This window comes from Penicillium arizonense (genome assembly GCF_001773325.1).
Source record: "Penicillium arizonense strain CBS 141311 chromosome Unknown PENARI_contig009, whole genome shotgun sequence".
Taxonomy (NCBI): Eukaryota; Fungi; Ascomycota; class Eurotiomycetes; order Eurotiales; family Aspergillaceae; genus Penicillium; species Penicillium arizonense.
Genome location: NW_019173286.1, coordinates 960883 through 981768, shown reverse-complemented (window position 1 = coordinate 981768; position 20886 = coordinate 960883). Strand labels below are relative to the sequence as shown.

The 20886-nt window shown below is 46.7% G+C and overlaps 8 protein-coding genes across 8 annotated transcripts; 3 read left to right on the top strand and 5 right to left on the bottom strand.

Annotated features, from left to right (window-relative positions):
* Nucleotides 1–351: 351 nt before the first annotated feature.
* On the bottom strand, nucleotides 352–906 carry PENARI_c009G08832 (uncharacterized protein; the record flags this gene model as incomplete). The annotated part of the gene is made up of 1 exon (XM_022631968.1): nucleotides 352–906. The coding sequence occupies one exon, from the start codon at nucleotides 904–906 to the stop codon at nucleotides 352–354; it is 555 nt and encodes a 184-aa protein (XP_022488201.1).
* Nucleotides 907–1180: 274 nt separating this feature from the next.
* On the bottom strand, nucleotides 1181–2945 carry PENARI_c009G01625 (putative GABA permease; the record flags this gene model as incomplete). Its single annotated transcript, XM_022631751.1, has 4 exons — nucleotides 1181–1968; nucleotides 2029–2606; nucleotides 2675–2745; nucleotides 2805–2945. The coding sequence occupies 4 exons, from the start codon at nucleotides 2943–2945 to the stop codon at nucleotides 1181–1183; spliced, it is 1578 nt and encodes a 525-aa protein (XP_022488177.1).
* Nucleotides 2946–3928: 983 nt separating this feature from the next.
* Nucleotides 3929–5306, top strand: PENARI_c009G10015 (uncharacterized protein; the record flags this gene model as incomplete). The annotated part of the gene is made up of 5 exons (XM_022632007.1): nucleotides 3929–4129; nucleotides 4193–4297; nucleotides 4621–4763; nucleotides 4828–5168; nucleotides 5299–5306. The coding sequence occupies 5 exons, from the start codon at nucleotides 3929–3931 to the stop codon at nucleotides 5304–5306; spliced, it is 798 nt and encodes a 265-aa protein (XP_022488285.1).
* A 1860-nt stretch (nucleotides 5307–7166) lies between these two features.
* PENARI_c009G05513 (uncharacterized protein) lies at nucleotides 7167–7526 on the bottom strand (the record flags this gene model as incomplete). The annotated part of the gene is made up of 1 exon (XM_022631862.1): nucleotides 7167–7526. One exon carries the CDS (start codon nucleotides 7524–7526, stop codon nucleotides 7167–7169), a length of 360 nt encoding a protein of 119 aa, XP_022488114.1.
* A 3994-nt stretch (nucleotides 7527–11520) lies between these two features.
* PENARI_c009G10882 (uncharacterized protein) lies at nucleotides 11521–11928 on the bottom strand (the record flags this gene model as incomplete). The annotated part of the gene is made up of 2 exons (XM_022632035.1): nucleotides 11521–11674; nucleotides 11873–11928. 2 exons carry the CDS (start codon nucleotides 11926–11928, stop codon nucleotides 11521–11523), a joined length of 210 nt encoding a protein of 69 aa, XP_022488145.1.
* A 196-nt stretch (nucleotides 11929–12124) lies between these two features.
* On the top strand, nucleotides 12125–14040 carry PENARI_c009G04438 (ankyrin repeat and protein kinase domain-containing protein; the record flags this gene model as incomplete). Its single annotated transcript, XM_022631836.1, has 4 exons — nucleotides 12125–12405; nucleotides 12473–12530; nucleotides 12750–13301; nucleotides 13360–14040. 4 exons carry the CDS (start codon nucleotides 12125–12127, stop codon nucleotides 14038–14040), a joined length of 1572 nt encoding a protein of 523 aa, XP_022488329.1.
* A 2602-nt stretch (nucleotides 14041–16642) lies between these two features.
* PENARI_c009G01408 (DUF4452 domain-containing protein) lies at nucleotides 16643–17316 on the bottom strand (the record flags this gene model as incomplete). Its single annotated transcript, XM_022631742.1, has 2 exons — nucleotides 16643–16951; nucleotides 17050–17316. 2 exons carry the CDS (start codon nucleotides 17314–17316, stop codon nucleotides 16643–16645), a joined length of 576 nt encoding a protein of 191 aa, XP_022488122.1.
* Nucleotides 17317–19312: 1996 nt separating this feature from the next.
* On the top strand, nucleotides 19313–19621 carry PENARI_c009G08389 (FAD-dependent oxidoreductase; the record flags this gene model as incomplete). The annotated part of the gene is made up of 1 exon (XM_022631957.1): nucleotides 19313–19621. The coding sequence occupies one exon, from the start codon at nucleotides 19313–19315 to the stop codon at nucleotides 19619–19621; it is 309 nt and encodes a 102-aa protein (XP_022488215.1).
* Between the last annotated feature and the right edge of the window lie 1265 nt (nucleotides 19622–20886).

Sequence of the window (20886 nt, the reverse complement as noted above, 5' to 3'; positions counted from 1 at the left end):
ACAAGCCCAACAGGGAGAGCCTAGCCGTTACGGTATGTAAGCAACAAAGAAGTCCAATACGAGTCAAAATTACGGACTTGTATTATTTCATGGAAAGGGCAAAGTCAGGGCGGGTTACAGGACGCCTTGCAGGACGGTTTTAAAATGGCACCAGCCAAAGGCGTGCGCGGGTTATGAACTTTTGTTGCTCGTATTTCCAGTTTGCTTCTGTTCCGATGTTCAGGCTTTGCTTTCACTGCACGGAACAACCCCCAATATCATAAATTCCAAATAACTTGCTACGCCCTGCATTAACATGCTGCAAAGTTCCTGTCGGAAATAAATTTCCTCTTTCATTGCAAGTCATGATATCTATAGAGAGAAACGGTTGATATCGGGGACATCCATGCATTCCATCTCGGGCTCGGGCGTCAACAGGGGTAGATTCTCCATCTTAGTGCAGAGCCAGCATGATGCATACATATTGACTCGATCAATGCATGCGCCATCTGTTCTGTAGCCCATGCACTTGGAGGAAAAGCCATGGGCTTCGAAAATGTCGACGTACCAGGGGCGCAGTGCCGAAGAGCGAAGTAGTACACGGCCACCCATCTTCAGTGTACGGTTCAGTTTGGTAATCTGGGTTGCGGCGGCGACACCGTTTGGGTCAAACCAGTCCATACTGTCCATAATGACAGCGACGGTGAGTCTGTTGGAGTCCATATGACTTAGAACTTCGTCGATCTCATCTGTGTGAATTTGTATGCCATCCAGCGCACCCGGGTGTGAGATATTGGCATGTGCCTCATATGAGAGATACTGCGGATGGCACTGGCGGGTGAAGGTGCCGGCCATACATATATGATAATACGGATTGTTGAAGCTGATCTGGGTCTTGTCGACCACTGGATCGAGGGTGCTCACCATGTAGCGCCAGATGGCGCGCGTATTCTACATCTCGTGCTAGCGAATGCATTAAGCCGAAGGATTTGGCATTAATTCCGATTCTCAATAGAAGTACTATTAGTGTCCAAATCGAATGGAATTGCCTTAATTGTGTTCTTATTAAATTAAGCGCTCGCTTAATAGATTCTCGGTTAATTGCCGAAATTCCTTACTTTTGTATACATGCGTGTTTGCTTTGATATATGTATATCAAAAGCAGAACTTAGGCCATGACATGGTTCAGCTTCACACCAATTTAATCCTCATGTCGAACATCCACAGCTGGGCCAGAATACTCGTGCCGTCCCTTGATGACATACATGATGAGACTAAGAATGAAAACGACCCCAAAAATCACCACACTCCAGTTGAAATTTTCAGCAGTGACCGGTAGCTCGCCTGGCCAGAAGGACCAAAACATCGCGAAAACAGAGTAACCCAGACCAATGATATTCACAGCCAATCCCCACTTCCGCCCCATATCCCACCGACCAACAGGCAGGGTATTGGGATGCCAGACTTTTCGCCAGATCACACAGGTGATTGAGATCACGTAGGTGTACATCAAGGCAGCGGTATTGACAGAGATGATAGCGTTGAATGCAGTATCAGAGCCGATGTTGATCAGAGAAAGCAGGCAGCTAAAGATACAAGTGAGAGCGATAGCATTCACGGGGATCTTGCGCTTAGGATCGATTTTAGAAATCCACCGAGAACATGGAAGACCATTGTCACGAGCAAAAGCCCAGGTTTGGCGAGAGGTGGAGGCGTTGAACATGATATTGCTGAAAATGACAGGTAACAAGATGATGGATGCTAAACCGTTGACTCCTGCCGTGTTGGTAGCCTGCTTGAACACGTAGAGGAATGGGAATCCGGTAACGTCGCTCAGAGAATCCTCAACGGATGGAGTAGCGAAGAGGTAGGCAACTAGTACGATGGCAGCCATGATTCCATTAATAAAATATCCCCAGGCCATGGCCCGTGGTACGTTCCGGCCGGCGTCCCTAATTTCTTCAGACATATGCGCACATGCATCGGAACCTAAAGACTAGTTAGCCTCTTTTCCACGACTTCTCTTTGCATATGATAAGTGGAACTTACTAAGACAGCCGTAGATAGCTGAGATTTGTCCAACCATTACACTCAGTCCCATTGTAGGCAACCCTCCCAAATTTTGCCAATCCGAAACAAAAACAGCTTCAGCAGATCGGTGAGGAGACATAGCCCACAGAACGATTAAGATCACTGCCCAGCAAAGGACGTGAAGAATCATCAAAATATTACTCATGATTGGCATTAGCTCTGACGCATAGGCCTTGAAAATGTATGACACCAGAACCATCGCGAATACAAGTAAAGTGCCTTGCCAGCCTTTAGGATCGTAATCCGGATTGCGAACACTGATCAATCCCTGAACGATAGTGCCGGTAAGGAAGGACCCGGAAGCTGTTCCGGCCTGCCATGCCAGTACAGACATCCAGCCAGTGATATAGCTGAGAAACTTCTGGTGTCGAGGCGAGGCAAACTCCGATACCCAATGGTATTGGCCTCCATCGGTAGGTGCCATTGAAGCCATTTCCGACAACGACACGATGATGAACCCGAATCCGATAAAAGTCCAAATGTATGACCAGAACATGCCTGCTAGGCCTCCATTCTCCAATCCCTGGTAATTCGAACTAGAGGGAGTTAATGTGTTTGTCCTATAACCTTATTTCTTGGATTAGGGGGGTTTTCAATGGCTCACAGGATCAGGTATTCCCAAGTGGCTTGCAAGACTGAGGCAAAGCTCAATGCCGCAAGAGGTCGCATATTTCTCTAATTGAAATGCAGAGAATTAGCTATAGATGTGATCCCTGCAAAGCGAGTGAACAAACCTTGAACTCTTGAATTTTTCCCATGCGATGCATTTCATGGTCGTCCAGTGCCTCCACATTTTGCAGGGAGCCTCCTGGTTTCCTGTGATATATACCCATGTCCAGCGTCTCCAACGCGGTCGCTTTGATTGAGGTGTCCATGATCCGATAAATACTGATCCAGGCAAAGAGTAACAGACATGGAATTGGGTTCACCAGGATTAGGGGGGGGGTGGAATAAAGTATTAAATTCCGCCTCGATGAAGGGCCGGAATTCCCGTGAAACAATGGCAGTGTACGTGCCACTCTAAAGCTTCCATTTCAATTAATATTTGGCGTGTTCGCTTAAGAATCACAACATAATCAAATTTCCTTATCGGGGCCTAGAGCGGCAATCATTTCAAAGAAGGGATATTTTTTGCGTGCACTAGACCAGGGCTGCATGGTTCCAATTCCTTCGTGCGTTTCAAAGTGGGGAATATATGGCCACGATGTAACATTGCTTATTGTTTTGAAAGAAAGTACAAATTACTCCGGAAATTGTACAAAAAGGCGCTAAGGTAGTTAAGTCTCACCGTAACCATTATTGTCTAGGAACTGTGCATCTAAAATCATTCTTTCGGATTCATTCTATCACTCGTAGATACATAGTTCATCACAAGTGGCACAGATCGACCAACTCTTCGTCAACTTGCTGGAGCGTTCTAAGGAATGGGGGACGCATCATTTAATATGAGGGAATTAAGTACTTTTTGACGGCTTTGATTAGTTTTCACTTCCCCTAGCCTTGATATAGCTCGACAGGGATTGAACAAACCCTACGACGCGGTTGCTTCGTTACGTGTACACCCTGCATTTTTCTTCCATGAACACCCCAGTCATGTTCGGTGCTACTATAGCGCACTAGGAGCCGCCCTCATATTGTGAACTTCATAAGTACGGAATTTCTAGCGAACAAGGATTAACCGCCGTAGGAATCCTTTTGACCATTCGGCCCCTAAAACTTCCCAGTTTACAATCTGTATTCCCTCCCCATTCAATAATTGAAAATGCCTTCAACTCTCCCCCTGATGTCCTCCTCATGTTTCAAATGTGAAAATTTCTAGTCTCAAATTTTTCCCCCGTTTGTGATACACGGCTCCTAGATGGTCATGACTCCGACGACATTGGCTTCGGGTGTGAGCCCTCCTCTTACCACGGATAATGACCATGACCATAGTGGGCTGATTGTGGTCATAACCGCGGTCAACTTGTGTCTGGTTTTGTTTTCTCTCGCAGCGCGCACCTTCTCTTCATACCATAGGAATCGCCTACAGCGAGACGATTACACCTTTGGCGCTCTCGTGGTACAGTACAATTTATAAACTAACAAAGCTTGAGCTTCTTGCCTCTGGACTAACAATTGATAGCTTACAGCAATTATCCAGATGGTAATCGTGTTTTGCCAGGTCCACTTTGGGTGGGGAACTCCGATTGATGGCATCGAAACCACAAGCAAAGAGCATATGTTGAAGGTAAGCAGTTGTGGAGGAAGTTAAATCTTCTAGCATATTTAACATACAAAGATAGTATATGCGGCCGATATTTTCTCCATTATTGTGCTCGGCCTTTCGAAGATGACAACCTGCATGTTCTATGAGGGCCTATTTTCCCAGATACAACGTCAAATTCCCAACGCCATTCTTCTAGTAATGGTAGCGTGGACAATAACATCCGCGCTTCTGTTGGGAATTAGATGCTCTTCTAATCCCTGGTCCGAGATCAGCTCGGCTGAGTGCAGCGCATTGGTATGAGTTGCCCCTACAACAAATGAGTATCAGAACTGACTAGGCTACAGCGTCCCCGCTGGGAAGTCATCACAGCCCTAGACATTTCCACGGAGATTTTACTTCTTGCGTATGCGGCGCTTGCAATCCATAAAGTCAGGATTTCGACAAAGAAAAAGATCGTCGTGTTTTGCGCCCTCGAGAGTCGTATTGTGTAGGTCCCTCCACTAGATCATTGACTCAGGAACTCTTTTGTTGACATCATCATGGTTGAATAGGCTCATCCCCATGGCTGCAGTTCGTCTGCGCTTTATCCTAATCCAGCTATCCTCGAAAGATCCAACTCTCCTCGGGTCCTTTGCCACGGTCTCAACAGAGATATACATCGGGCTAAGTGCCATCTGCCTCTTGACGGCCTTTCTCAAGACCTTCATTGCAGTCTATGAGGACGATATTGGGATAACATATACATATCGGAGGCCGTCGAATTCTGATTCTCGGTCAAGAACTGCTACGTCGAAAGATAAACCGTCTCGCAGGCTCTCCCGTAGTGTGAGAATAGAGAGGACAGTGAAGGGCTGGGAGCGAGAAGAAGACCCGATTATCACACCATCTGAGGGTTTTCAAAGGTTACAAATTATGAAAACCGTACAGTTAAGCGTGCGAGACGAGTCTTTGGAACTATCAGAGCGAGGGGGGGCTACAGGTGGCTAATAAACATTTCTTCCGGTCCGCCGCATTTGATCTAGCTGCATGAAACCTGGAATCTGACCTTGGGAGTCTGGTTGAACCTTGGAAGGTTGAAGATGACGATGAATATTCTGTTCGGCTTAGCTCTGAAAGAATATCTACCTAGTAGTAACACAAATACTTCAATACCCCGCGGTGTGAAATACATATTGTAGATCTGACAGTAACAAATCCCTGCTGATTGGTACTGTCTAGCTGGGATCATTTCTTCAGTGACATACGCAAAGCAAGATGCTCATAAACCCCAACAGCCCGGTGAGAAGTTGTAGCTCACAATGTCCCAGAAATGGACCTACCAACCCAAACCTCAAACAACTAACGCTGAGCTGGCCCAAATACTCCTGACTTGTATGACACCAACCATACCCTTCAGGGGTTTCCATGTTGGGATTCTGTTCAGCAGCTGACATTGCTCGCCTGGAGGCACTGTATCTGATGAGGCGGATGCGGAGTATCTCACCATAGAATTGACTAGGTCGGTGATCATTTATGAAGGCCTCAGCATCTCCAACCGTCAAATCCATCACATACTCTATGATTTGAGTTTTCATGCGGAGCTCGTATAGTTCCTTAGTTGTGTTGGCAAAGTGAACTTCCTGTTCGGTGAGAGAATTCTCGTACTGGTCATCGCCTCTCGTGATTCTGGCGAGAGTTGTGCTTTTTACCCGGCTGATTATCCCGTACTGCGCTTCGATTGAGTATTCGTCTCGAGTCGACCGTCCAGGATACGACTGATCCCAGCGCACAAAGGACCAACAGAATGCCCAATATGGGTTATTTGCCAATATTAATTCAATCATTTCTTACTGTAGCGTTGAGAAATCACCCGGGAGTAGGGAATATATATACCCCTCTCTCAGCTACCCTTCGCAAAAGACCCAGAAAACCAGGCTCTCTGCAATAATGTAAATTAGATATAGTAGTAGTAGTAGAATTCATTTACTCTGACCTCTCGCCGAAGTTGATTTCCCAACTAGACTAAAATACGAATCCGTACCTAGCCTAGTGGGTTGTGGTTTAAAATCCAAATGCCGAAGCGATATACAGGCTACAGCGACAACGTTAAATACATGATTGTCTCGACTGAGATTATTCCAAGCTGCCTGAACGGTGAACTTTGAGCCTCACCTGGTAAAGCCTGTCGTGGCCTTGTTGCCATTTGCGGTATTAGGCTGCCCTCATGGCGCGGCTGTAATGGGGTTGCGAATGAGACGGACAGCAAGCGTCCGATTTTGGCTGCATCTCTGTTAGGAACCGCGAGAACGCGGGCAAAGCCAAAGCTAAGAATCTGGATAGTAACTGTGTTGTAGATGCGGTTTTGTTCCGAACTCGCTTAGTCGCGCGTTGGCTTGGCTGATTTACGACCTGGAACGGTGACGGTTTGTTGTGAAAACGGCGGTGAAGATCTTCAATAGTGAGGGTAGATTTGGCGGGAATGATAGGTTCTTGCGTTGAAGGGATCGATTCTGGTGCGGCTGCGATAGATCGCTGGAGGACAGAGGCATAGGTTATTTGTTGGTTTTGGGACGAGGAGGTATAGGCGGTATCGGTTGAGGAGGCTAGGGAGTGTTAGTTGGTGGGGCTGTTTGTGGTTCTAGGTCGGTTGTGGCAGATAGCGGTTGAGTGTAGGAGTCGATGTTAGTGTTCGAATGTTTTTCTATAGTAGTGGGCACTATTGGGGCTAGTAGGGTTGGTGTCTATGTGCTAGTGTTTGTGGTGATTTTCTTAAGAGGTGCGCTATTTGAAGAAAGATGGTGGCGAGGAAATGACTGTCTAGGCGGCGGTGGTGCGTTGGTTAAGAGGGTAAATATGCCGGCAGTTTTAGGGTGTTGTTTCAAGTCACTGTAGATGACCTGCCATAAGCAGTCTACTGAATGTGGTAGCTGTGCCTCTTGGAAAGGTACTCCTTGGAAGCTATCTTGGCGTTTGAATTGTTGACAAGCAAAGCAGTAGACCAGCCCACCGGAACTTCCGTATGGTTGGTAGTGAAAGCCGTTTTGGGCCAGTTGGAGCGGTGTGACGCCATTGAGCAATTGTCCTTGGGATGACAGAGCTCTGGCGGTGATGGTGGAATAGGCGGTTGAGATGAAGAATTCCTCCTGGACGGTACGTTGTGGGGTAGGTCGATCGGGTGGAGTGAAGGGTTCGCGGATTCAGAGGTAGGAGGGTGGCGGCGAGTGCGCAGAGGGTTTTTGCCTGCCTTGGGGTTTGGAAGTTGAGGACTCATCCCTCAGAACATCAGCTGCTTTGTTACGCGTCCGTCAGGTACCCAAAGTACTGTAGTATAATTTGATCTCTTACTGCTGTGCAATTGATCATTATGGCTAAGTGGTGAGATCCATGAGCTGAAGAACGAGAGGGAGAGAGAGAGAGAGTGTGTGTGTGTGTGTGTGCATAGATTAGACGATTCGATGAGGTTACCTCAGCTTGGCCATCACCGTTTACAATCTCCGTTCCGTACAAAGCAATATCCAGAAGGTAAGGCTCCTGACTGCGTTTCGGTTTCATTCGATGAATCCTCCTGGCCAAGAAGACTGGAGGTGCCAACTCTCGGGGATTTGCGCAGAATTGGAGCGTGACTTTTTCTTTTGAAAAAGCCCTCAATCACTATATGCCGAGCCAGATTTGTCACCTAAAAGCCGTTAGCGGCACATACAGCATGTCACGACTAGTAACAAGCTGTTCAGTCCTCAGAAAGATAGCACTCCGAGTACACCGAGGTAATTATTTCCACGCGAATCGACAGATGGCCGGACTGTTGAGCATATTGGCCTCCTGAATTAACTACCTCAGGATGTTGCTACCCTTAGCAGCACTATACTAGGGTAATACTGTCCTCGGGCAATACTTCAGATTTCATAGACTGGCATTGCACCCAAATCAAAAGCCGGGGACTGTTCGGCGTTGAATCAACAGTTTGCCTTCTTTCGAGGGATCAACGAACTCCACATTGAGGGTGAGATAATGGCACCTTGGTTTCATGTATTGAACGTTCAAGTATATGGCAGGTTAGAAGTTAGGGAATACGCCTGCTTCCTCTACCCTGATTCATGATGTTCATGATGGTACACCATTGAACAACAACGGCATAAGCCCTAGGACTTATATTTATAGCCCTGGACTTAAGTGAAAGTGGGAGAGTGGGTGACTAGGGTAAGAATCCTCGACCCGCTCTCACCCCGTTCTCACCTCAATCACCCTAGTCTCCAAAGTTCTCACCCATATCACCCACACTCACCCTAAAATCAAATCCGACGCTATTTTAGGGCTCAGGGCGCATTGAGAATTGACCGCGTACTATAATAGGCTTAAGTACGGCTGAGCGGACGGGAAGCCCTGTTCTCCACACCCTATGGTCGTATGTACTGACTCGAACATAGAAGAAGGCTTATATAGTAAATAGACTTACAAAGGCCTTAGATCAGACCTCACTACTCTTTATGGCTTTCTCATTCCTGTTGTACCGTCTTACTTTATGCACATGCTCATTCTTTCAACCTCTCCTTTCTTATCTTCCCGTGTTCGACTGTTTCTATTGCGCCTCGTGATTAATGCCCGGTCCTATTGCCGTTTCCTCGGATTTCGATGTACATCAAGGACCCATTTAATCTTGACAGTTATTTATTTCGCCAGCACTGGCATGTGTAATGTTGTGCGGGTCCATTCCGTTCAAGATGCTAGTAAGCGAGCAGCAAAGCTCTCACTCATTAACTTGTTCACACCCAATCCGCTAAGCTTCCGTAAATACTACTACATATCAGATATGCTACAGTGAAATCTCTTAAATTCCTGAGCTGCTAGGCAGAGCACTGCTCGTGGTTATCTTCACTTTAGTGTGACCCTCTCGAGGGCTTTTCTAGATCACCACAGCAGGGAACTTCCACTATTGTGTGGGCAGCCACTGCAAAGAGTCTAGAGGGTAGTGGCTTGCTCCTCGAGGATTGACAAATTATCGGACGTTTGTCATCTGATTCAGGAATGCTGGTCCTGGCTATGGACGCTGGGTGTAGGACCGATCGAAGGTAGGGAAACTTTGTGGCTTGTCGATGAAGCTCGTGGCCCTCGAATAAGCTGTAAATAGACTCTCTAATCTCTCTTTCTCTTCCTCCCGTCTTTTTTATAGAATCTTCATATTAGTAGGATTCTTTGTTCTCTTGCTTCTTCATGATACTTAGTTCAGTCAATAAAGACTATATTCTCTAGCAACAAGTAAAGTGCCCGCCAGGACAATACATGCCTGACTACATGGAGGTAGACTGCGTCCGTTCGATAACTTACAGTGGAGCGGGCAGATGGGTATATACGGTACAGGTCGGGTCAGCTAGTATTTATCTCGACCTCTGCTTTGCTTTCAATACGCCAAGGGGGTGGAAAATTGTTTAAAAAAAAATTGGATACAAGCAAAAATCGCCACGTCCAAAAAAAGAATAACTGCTCACGCACCGACTTGAACGATGGACCTCGGCATTACTAGTGCCGCGCTCTACCAACTGAGCTACGCGAGCCGCTTGATGTAGTTGCCTGATATTTAATGTTATAATAACCTAAATTTTCAATGACGCAAACTACACTTGAAGGATCTCAAGCATAACTTGGTTTCTGACAAATTTTGGCTTCCGCCGAGTTAAAAACTCTTTTATATCTCTTCTCCAGTTACTCACAATATACTAGTTTATATTTGGTCTAGCATAGCCGTAACCTACAGCCACATAACAACTTCCGCTACATATATATAGCGGTCGCAGTTCACATTAGCACATATTACTCCTAGCATCAGGAAACTGTTGGTACTGTGAACCGGATCGGAGACATTATCTATGTTGATGGCTGGATTTTGACATTATAGCTGCAAACGAGTTCATAAAATTTGAAAAAGAAAAACCGAAGTCTATCTCTCGTGACATTGATTGACCAAATGGCGCTATCTTGTAAAAGGAAAATTGCCAGAGCTATATCATGAGTTCTTCCAACTTGAGCAGCACCTATGTCAAATCAACGAAACATACTGTCTTTACCTCGGTCAAGGCACTCACATTCTCAATGTAACGAACTCCAGCAACAATGCCATCATCATCCCTGACATGCGATTCATTCTCGAAGACATTGTCTTCGCTTCTATCGAGAGAGCATAACATGCAGTCACCAAATTTGCATAGCGGTCCCCCAGCAAGCAAGGAAGCCGATCCTTGGCTAGAGCAACGAGTCGCTTTTTGATTGTGAATCCACCTTTCCGTGCATCCTTATCAGAGATCGCGTTCTGTATCTCCAGATCTGGCCAAGGACATGTCAAGTCGTCATTGAATTGAACGAACGATTGCCAGAGCGCGACCTCAAGCAAGTACACCCCAAGGCTGTATATGTCGTGTTGCATAATAAACGCTTCTTCAGACCAGAGACCCTGTCTTACAAGGTGACGGTAGAGGTTCCTTTCTTACTCTAAATCTCCTAAAAGGTCGGTTTGGGCTTCCTCGTGCCGGAATCTCTCGAATCCAACCAATAAAGATGAACAGGTACTTGGAAATTTCGGGTCGATAGCACTGTCTTGATCGAAGACAGAGGATAGTCCCTGGCCGAATACCCTTATGGACAAATCCAGCTGTATGCACAAACATAACTGACCGTTGCAAGCTATTGAGATAGCTGGACACGCTTGGTCAAAGAGTAATTCCTTTCTCCAAAAGGAGCTTTCGTAGCGGTCGAGGTGTATGAAGGCCCTTGTGTATCTCGAGAATAAATCCAAAGTGGATACCCTGCTCACTAGGCACTTCAATAACACCATGCATTTCAGAAGACCAAATGTCTCAGGCTCGACGTTCCGTAAAAGCCGTGCTAGATCCCGGAGTTGGGTTTTTGTTGTCAGATTTGGGGCTCTGCTTGAATTGTTCGTGCTTGGATGGTTGGTGAAGTCCAAAATAATCTGCTGCTTATTGTGGACGTAGTTAGAGATAGATGTATTGGTATAAGGAATGAGATGGCGCTCGGTCTCTAGCACCTACGTTAAAGACTGATGAATTTGTGTGAAGTTCAAGAGATCTGGATGAAGACGTCCCATGAACAACTTTTCTTAGGCGTGCAAGCCTCGACGCGGGAGAGCCGTTGTCTGCCGATGGCCTTTGTAGCTGTAAATCCAATGCTGGTTGACTAATGAGTGTGATAAAGTATAAAGATGGATCAACCCGTCGTTTCCAGTCTTCCAGATCCTTGACCACGTCCTGAAGCGCTCATTTTAGATAAACACCCTTAATATCGATTGGGAGCTTAGATCCTGAGAGGCCTAGGCTACGCCTGTCAATGATGCCGAGCCCCACGACAGCCGCCGAGATCTTCATCTCCAGTTGCTTGACTGTATCAGATAATGAGCGGATAGATCGGCAACTTTGAATCCAGAAGGGTCCTCAGTAACTCGAGCTGAACCTTTGTCTTTACCCAAACACCCTCTATTGCCAATGCGATCTCTTCGATATCGGTACGCATTCGGCGATGCTCGCGACAGAATTCGATCAATTTGTCACCTACCTAAAAGCATCGTGAGAAGGGTTCAAGGGTTGAGTTGGAGTAGATCCGAATGCTTACTTGACGCATAGGTCCAAAGTGCCGATGACGGCTAGAATAAGCGAGGCCGGATCCATGGCAAATTGAACTTCAGATTTATATACCAGGACTTGAAGTGTTCAAGAGGTCAGGCTGCAGCAGCTAAAAGCAAACAAGTAGTGGATCAGCCATAATCCGATCCGCGGGGCTTAGCCGCTCAGGCAGGGGCCAAAATGCGTCAGTTGCCTGCATTTCAGCTCTGCTCATGTTCACAGAACAAAGGTCAAAACCTCCATGTTACATCCAATGGACCAAGTTATTGCAGAACCATTCAAACTCGACATCACAATCGTGTCAAACGACCGCTGCAAAGAGATTAGACTCACACCTTCAGCCGAGCATGGGAAGCAAGAAAGAAATGTGCTTGTATGGAATCGCAAGCGAGATCTAGCCGACAACGTTTATGTGGAGGAGTCGCAGGGTGGAGAGTTGCGGGTCGTCAAGCGGGTGGTTCAGCGTGACAAGACCAATTCTTCTGAGTTGGCCGTTATAGGGACAATCACAAAAGCGACAGAGTATGTTAGCTTCTGGATAATTTCAAATCTCAACACAATAGTGATTTCAGTCTGATCTCTGGCACAGGGCTCAACGCAAAAGGCTTTTTGTCGAGTTCAAAGGATGGTTTTCATTCCAAGATTACGTTTGCTTTGTGATGGAGTAGTCGCTACGGAGATATTTCCCAGTGCTATACTAGTCCACTCGCAGAAATTGAAACACGAGACATAAGTGCGCAGTTACTAGAGGCACTTGGCGTATTGCATAATCTTGGAATCACGCATCGTGATATCAAACCACAAGTATCAATTCCCACCGCGTGCTCTATAGCTAGACAACTACTAATATCAGATCGAGTGTATAGAAAGTACTTGTCGTACAGAAGTCTCCTATTCAAGTCAAGCTTGCAGATTTTGGGATCAGTAAACTGACACGGGCGAATACTGAGCTGCGGACACGCATTGGCACAGAAGGGTACATCGCACCAGAAGTCTTTGGGCTCCTGGATAGTATGAGAGAAAGCTCAAGCTATACAAGCGCGGTGGATATGTGGTCTCTGGGGTGTCTGCGATACTACGTCTTGACCAAGATCACCCCATTTTCTACCTTTCTTGTGCTTCAGGACTATGCAAAGGGTCACATCGCCTTCCCTGAAGCTTCTTTATATGAGAAAGGGGTTAGCATTGATGGCAGATCATTTATTCAAAGACTACTGCGTCCTTCGCCGGGAACACGTCCCAAGGCCTCAGAGGGACTACTCGTTGAGTGGATTATTCCAATGAATGCTGGCAGACTCCCAGAGATCCCGCATGTTCCAGAAACTGTACAGGAGTCTCCATTCGTACCAATCACGAGAAGCTTCGGCGGCTATCGCTCTAGCATAGAGCACATCAAGCCACTATTTTCTCCTCATATGGTACGTATGCATACCGCATAACAAATCCCCACGACCAATGTTGATTCTTCATGCATAGGACTATCTCTCCCTGGAGCTATGGAACATGTGCAGTATTGAGAGTACGTCTTTTGGGGCTGAGGAACGACTTTGTGTTCTTCTAGAGGCAGGGGCAAACCCGAATATACTCCATACGGGGTACACAGCACTTCACCTGGCTACAATTTGTGGGCTAAGAGCACAGCCGGTAAAATGGGTCGAGATCCTTCTAGAGTATGGAGCAAAAATGGGCATTCGCGATATGCATGGCCACACCGCACTTTACTGGGCCATTGATGGAATACGGCGGAAAACCGGCTCTGAAAAATTGAAGCTGTTACTTGACCGAGGCATTGATCTGAATGTTCACGATGGATTCGGCGACTACCCACTCCATCAAATGGTTCCTGTTGTACACAGATTGCACCCATATGGAGCTCCCCTACTTGAGAGGGCTCCGGACCCCTTGCTAATATTCAAGAGACTCCTAGCTCACGGCGCCTCGTTAGAGCTTCAGAACAAACAAGGATACACCCCGCTATCATTGGCATGCTCCCTCGGGGATGCGCTTGTGACAATATTCTTGGTTGAATGTGGCTCCAGTCTACATGCTACCACTGATACTGGAGTGACACCATTGCATATAGCTGCTTCCACATTTCGCGAAAACGAGCAAGTCATAAGGTTCTTGTTAAAACATGGCTCTGATGCAAACGCCTAATCTAGCGAAGGTACCCCTTTGCATTTTGCAGTCGCAAATCGCGGGTCCTTGCGAGTTGTAAAATTATTGCTTCGTCATGGAGCCGAAATCAATGAGGAAGATGATCAGAAAATGACCCCGTTAGCAAAGGCAGCAATCCACAAGTTCAACGGTAGGGTCATTCGGTATCTGCTCGAGAATGGGGCTAAGTGTGATCTTGGAAACTCGGACGTCAAGAGGAGGGTTGAGCGTGCCCAGCTCTTGCAGAAAATTAGTGAAACGCTCAAGCTTGGTCGTTAGAGTGGTTAACCTGGTACCTACGAGACGAATATTACTGTAGGCCTCCAAATCAGACAATTCTCTCATGCCTATCCATGAATGGCTTATCCCATACAACTAAGCTACGTATACACTCAACTTGAAAAGCTATAAATCATTGTAGACCTACAATTCCTAGAGACGCTTCAGAGGCTAGATACGTACATCATGCGCGCAGCACATGAAGACCCAGCAGGTATATTTCCACTCGTATATTGAGATGATCACCACGGACCTACGTCGATATAGGGTTTAGCCGGTATTAGTATTTTAAGCTCATATGGCACAAACCCTGACCGTCTTCCATCCTTCAGCTCGCGTAGCTCAGTTGGTAGAGCGCGGCACTAGTAATGCCGAGGTCCATCGTTCAAGTCGGTGCGTGAGCAGTTTCTTTTTGCTTACTTTCAATAATTCAATTTCAAATTTTGCGCTTCTATTCCCTGTCTTACTTTTTTGAGTCCATTGAAAATAAAATTAGAATTCTCCAACATCGTAATCCACATCCATTGATCTAATTCAAGGTTGTATATCTCCGTCCATGGAGAATGGGCATGAACACTGTCGGCGGCCGTGGAGATATATATCGAGGGGGGGAAAAAACCAGTTGTGCATAAATTTTTTTTTTTTGGAGCTGTCCTGGCTGCTATAGACAAGGAATATAAGCAAAAAGGAATGAACATATAGAAAAGAAGATAATGCTTTTTTCCTTGACGAGGTATATCGAGTCCTTGGGATGCAGGGATCTATCCGCCAATCACTTTTATAGATGGGGTAAGTAATCCTTGACACAATGGCATTGAGAACCTTCGAACGCATAAACAGCAACACCAGTTCGAAGGACAAAAATTCGAAATTGAAATTGAAAGAAGACAAAAAAGAAACTGCTCACGCACCGACTTGAACGATGGACCTCGGCATTACTAGTGCCGCGCTCTACCAACTGAGCTACGCGAGCTGAAGGATGAAAATATTTGCACCTTTTGCGATCATGAGCTACTCATACAGTTGAGCAGAATTGGCCCAAGGCGGCCCAAGGCGGCCCAAGGCAAATCCAATTACCCTACCTTGGAAGCCGTCTGCTAACTACAGCATCTCATATTCATGATCGATAGAACATCAACATGCTGAACAGGTGAGACTAAGAAGTTTCCAGAGGGATATATAGTTTGAACAGACGAGATGTGATTGAGAATAGTATGTAAGAACCAAGGTAAACCAACATCGTAGAATGCAATCATACTCTCCGGGAGCTCCCAAGAAACAACCAAAGCGAATCGACGGAAAGAAAAATACAGATGGAAAGAAGGAAGCGAGAGAGATAAGAGTAGAGTAATAAACAATGAACAAAGCCATTTTAGCATATGGTCTATGACCCGCACACCGCGAGAGACCCCCAGGATATCGATTTCAAACAGAAACAACTCCGCAAGCCAATGGTTTCGCTCGCACCAGACCCAACCAGCCACACACCAGGTGGCAAGGTAGTAATGAGTATCGCGTTCCACCAAGCCCCGAACCGATGTACAGAGAAACAATCCGTAAAAGAGATAAGAGAGAAAAAATAGACCAGAAGAAGTGCAAGTAATAAAAAAGAAAAAAAAAACCCAGATATTCAACAGTGCCCAAGTAATGCAGACGTGTATCGTTTCCGCCTCTAGATCCTGAAAATTGATATCCATCCCGCCCCGGTAAAAAAGAAAACCCCATGAACAAAACTGAGAGATCGTAGAAAAAAGTGTCACAGCGTAGGTGTATCTGGCAAAGTCGTTTGCACGCAAACCCTCCCAAAAAAGGAATTCAACTCCAGGTCATGGACATGCAACGTCAAGTAGCAATGTCACTGCATGTTCTGTACATCATCGGTGGCCGAACCGAAAAAAAAAAGAAAACAAAGGCCGAAGAAAGTATTCGTCCCTCCCTGAGAGACGAAAGAGGTATCGTAGGAAAAGGATGCAAGGTATTGAATCGCAGGCGCCGTCGCTCGCAACAAGCTGAAAGTATCGCAAAGGATCTAAGATATGAGGCGAAGGTGGTCGTAATCGGCGAAAAAGGAGATGGGTATGTACAGGTCGGATTTTTTTGTTTTCGAGTTTTTGATGTTTTTTTGTGTCGCCGTGTCCGTGGAACAAATATTTTCCCAAGTTGGTCGTGTCGAATGCAATGGCCGTATCAGACAAGAATGCAATGGTGAAAAGAAAATTATGACCTGCGATTAAGGGACCCCGATGATGCAGAACAGGAGTGACAGACAAGCAAAGAGATGGAGTTGTCGGGCGCCAGCCCACGACTTCGGCAGATGGCACCCTTACCATCGACGCTGAGCATTCTGCATCATCGCGGGTGAGATCGACGACGGAGGGCTCGACAAGGTCATCCCGGTGTTGGGGTTAATAATCGGGATGACTTTGCGAGTCCGGTTGGCAGGTTGCTGGTAGTTGGCATGATTAGGGTTGCCGGCAACACCAGGGTGGACGTAAGCGTTGGTCTGAGCAGGAGACAAAGAGATGGACGGAGTCACCTGCTGCACCGGTTGGATCTGGTGTTGCAGAGGCGAGGTGTCCGGCGAGCCGCTGGAAAGAGAGGAACGGTCGGAGGCAGAGTGGATGGAGTGCAGCTGCAGATATGTCAACAAAATGGCCCATGCGACTTTATCGAAATCGTGACGGTCTTCAAGGGGTGGATATAAGGGGAGATCGCCATATCAAAACATACATCATCCTCAGTCAGGAGACCCGGGCAAAACTCGAGGTCATCATCCAAATCAAAAGACCGGCCAGCCTCGAACCTCGCACGGAAGGCCGTCACAGCGGGAGCTTCGGCCAATTCCCGCATGCTCTTGACACCTCGGAACTGACGCTGGGTATTCTGCGAAGTCATCTTGGGAGCGCGGCGAGAGCGTCCATGATGGTTATTTGATGCATGCATGTGGGATCCATGGTGAGGCTGTTGATGTTGGTGATTGTAGAAGAAGGCAGACATTGTGGGTGATTTAAAAGCCAGCACCCTAGAGTGAAAGGAGAATAAAGTCACAGATATTGAAAGAAAAAAAAGGGAAGATGGAGTGTAGTTGGGAGCGAAAATAGGGAAGACTAAAAGACAGAAAGAGTGTGTGGGAGAAGAAGGGAAGAGGCGAGGAAAAAGAGGGGATGGGCTGAGAGGGAGGTATGGTCAGGTATGGTCAGGATCACACTGAGATGGGTTATCTTCAGTTGTGTATTGTTGTCACGTATTGTCATATGCTGCAGGCCACTACCGTCACGCACCAACCACCCTAAGTGGCAACTGGCATTAGCCAATCACAACCTGCAGATCTCACCAAATGGAGCTCAACGGGCTCCACTGGGCAAATACCAACGTGACGTCGTCGACTTTCACAATGATGATTGTTGCATCTCAAGTCTTTACTCTTATCTATTCTTTACTCTCAATCCCCGGAATTAGAATACTGGACCTAGAATACCATCCTGGGGCCAAGTTCGCCTTAGCTGCAGGCTGTGCAGGGCAAGCACCGGTTTCCCAGGAACATTCCCCCCCACCCCCCTATAGGGTGCCCGAATCGGGAGTGGCTGCTGATCTCGCTTTGATCGACCCCCCAGTATGAATTCCCCAATCCTTCGCAGCGCAGACCAGGAAAAACTTTGTTAGCCTCGAGACACCCACGGTCCCTTTAGCTGCAGATGAGATCATTGCTTATTGGCAGGGAACCTTGAGATCTTACCTTCATCAGCCAAAGCCCCCTCTAGCCGAGTTTATCAATGCGGAATCCGGCCTAGGGGCACTGGGTAGCATTGCCTCGTGAGTCACCCAATGGAGCCCTGCGACCGAATAAGATAGTCCAAATAGTTCCGCAACGTTGTGGATCTACAGTAGTAGGCTTGGGAGCTATTTCCGTTTCTCTTTTCTTTTTCGGGACCTGATCGATAGGCTTGGCTTTTGCCATGCAATGTTTCTCGGGCGCCTACTGGAACACTGCCTGCATGATTCTAGTAATACACAGTGCCACTTACGTCCATACGGAGTACTCCGTTTAAGCCCACACGCCTTCAGCGCTTTAAGACATGTTAATCGCCGGGTGAGTCCACACCGCCCTTTTAGCTTTTGGCGTAAACCTTCATACGTGTACCTTGGGAATTGATATAGATCACATATTGGACACGTTGAAGCTTATGCACGAGCAGAGGTACATGTGTACTAAGTTATATGATGTGAATGCATGAAATATGTTATCTGCGAGGGGCGCTAAATATCCTGCAATCCAATCCCCGTGCAAGGGACAAGATCTGCCGTTGGATTTCAAAGTTGTCATAATGTTCCACGAGACTGTAAGCAACTGGGCACACACTCCGAGTCGGCGGTTTCAACCCGGATTGCGGCAGGGATTGCGGAGTTGATTGTACTTGTTAAACAGATTATAAGTTACCGGTAAGGATATAAGCCTATTAGTGTAATTAGGCATAGAATTGAACTTCCTTCTACTGCGTGACTAGAATGTGGTTCACGGTATAGGTTCAGGAACGTCAGCATCTACGCAACAATGTTATTTCTTAACGGTCATTTGGATGTGAATACTGCAGAGCCGAAGGTAGAATTACTGCGTGGTGATCAAAGTGGGAAGTCGTTCTGATTGACGACTCATTGTCCCTCTAAATACCTTAATACGACATTCCACATTCTCAGGGATGGCTGGGGACAAACTGTGCATTAAAGTGAAATTCTAAGAAGAAATCCAATAACCTAACAATTTTACTCCCTCTTTGTCCTCAGTAGTTTAGAAGCCCAGCACTTTGTGTACAATCAACGACCATTGCCCTACATCTTGTCCCACTTACCTTAATCGACGAACCAAGTAACACGATGTAGGACCACAAGCCCAAACCGAGCAAGATATAACATAAACAGAAAGCAAACCAGTCCCCCAATCACTACCCCAGCCCCCTAATCCAAATCCAAACCCAGCCCAAACACCAAAAACAACATGGCTTCACCATCATCAGAAGAAATCAGAACCGCCCCAGAGGAACAGGAACCCCAACAAAACGTCCTAATAGTAGGAGCAGGCCCTGCAGGACCAGCCACAGCCCTACGCCTAGCCCAAGCCGGCATCATGGTGGACATAATCGAAACAGAACAACAGCTAAGCGAAGAACCACGAGCAGTGACATATTATGCCAGCGCACTGACAGCGCTGGACAAGATGGGGATTATACCTGATATGAAGGAAGCGGTGTTTGTTTCTGCGAGGTTTTGCTTTGACAGCGCTGGACAAGATGGGGATTATACCTGATATGAAGGAAGCGGTGTTTGTTTCTGCGAGGTTTTGCTGGCGCAAGCCTATCCGATACGATGGACAGGACGGTTATAAAATAGGGGATATTATCTCTCGAGGACCTGTCCCCCGTGATAGAAATGCACATGGCATTAGGGGAGTATTATATCTGCCACAGGCTGAGTTGACTAAACTGCTTTTTGAGAAAGCGATCTAGACGAGCTTGGCTAGTGTGCATTTTGGGGAACGGCTTATTGATATTGTGCAGGATGGTTCTGGGGTTAGAGCTACGACTCGGCAGGGTGATACTGAGACCGAGACAACGGTTGAGGCTTCTTATCTGGTTGGTGCTGATGGAGGTCGGCAACGAGGCGGTTATTGGATATTAATTTGAAAGGACATACCTGGCAGGAGAGATTACTCGCTATGGGACCAAATCTTGAGGTCGATTTTTCGAGTCAGTTTATCGTGCATTCTGTTCATTCGGGTATTGTTACTCCATTAAAGCTTGCTGAGCATGGCAAGCGGACGCTATATCGATGTGGCCTTGCTTTGGATCCGAATGATGATACCCTGTTGACGAAATGAGCTTTCTTGCATATGCCCTCTCTCTCTCTCGGACAAGGTTCTTCCTGGACCACGGCCTGTCAATGTGGATGTTATCAGGACTGCTCTATATCGGGTTCATCAGCTGTGTGCTTCGACGTTTAGGAGGGGCAGGTGTCTACTGGCGGGAGACGCTGCTTATCTCAACAATGTCAGTAATGCACTCCTAGTATGATTTGAACTCGATAGCTTACTCACGGTATGAATACCAGCCAATGGGTGACATGGGCCTCTTGTTAGACTCTGAAACCTTATCTGATGTCCTTGAGATGACTATCTCGAAGGAAATCAGACGGCTCTATTGGAAGTTTATTCAAATGAGAGAGTCAAGGCTTTCCAGATGTTTGTTAATCTTCAAAGTACCCAGCACAAACTTCGAGTCTAAAGCGATCCTGAAACAGCACACCAAAACAGGTTGATTCGACAGCTTAATGGCGAGTCCCCCGGCACCTTGGAAGAACTTGGGGTGCCGTATTTTACGGAGTGGAGAGTGGATATGAAAGAGATAGCTTCGCAGATGTAGCATTGCCGTGCGTCTGTGGAGGATTTCCTAGGTAAACAGATCGGAGATTTGTTGAACAAGCTATACAATTCATGTCCTCCACACTAGTCCATAGGCTCCAGGGTTGTATTGAATCCGATAGATTTGAATAAATTTGTGAATCTGCCTTTAGTAA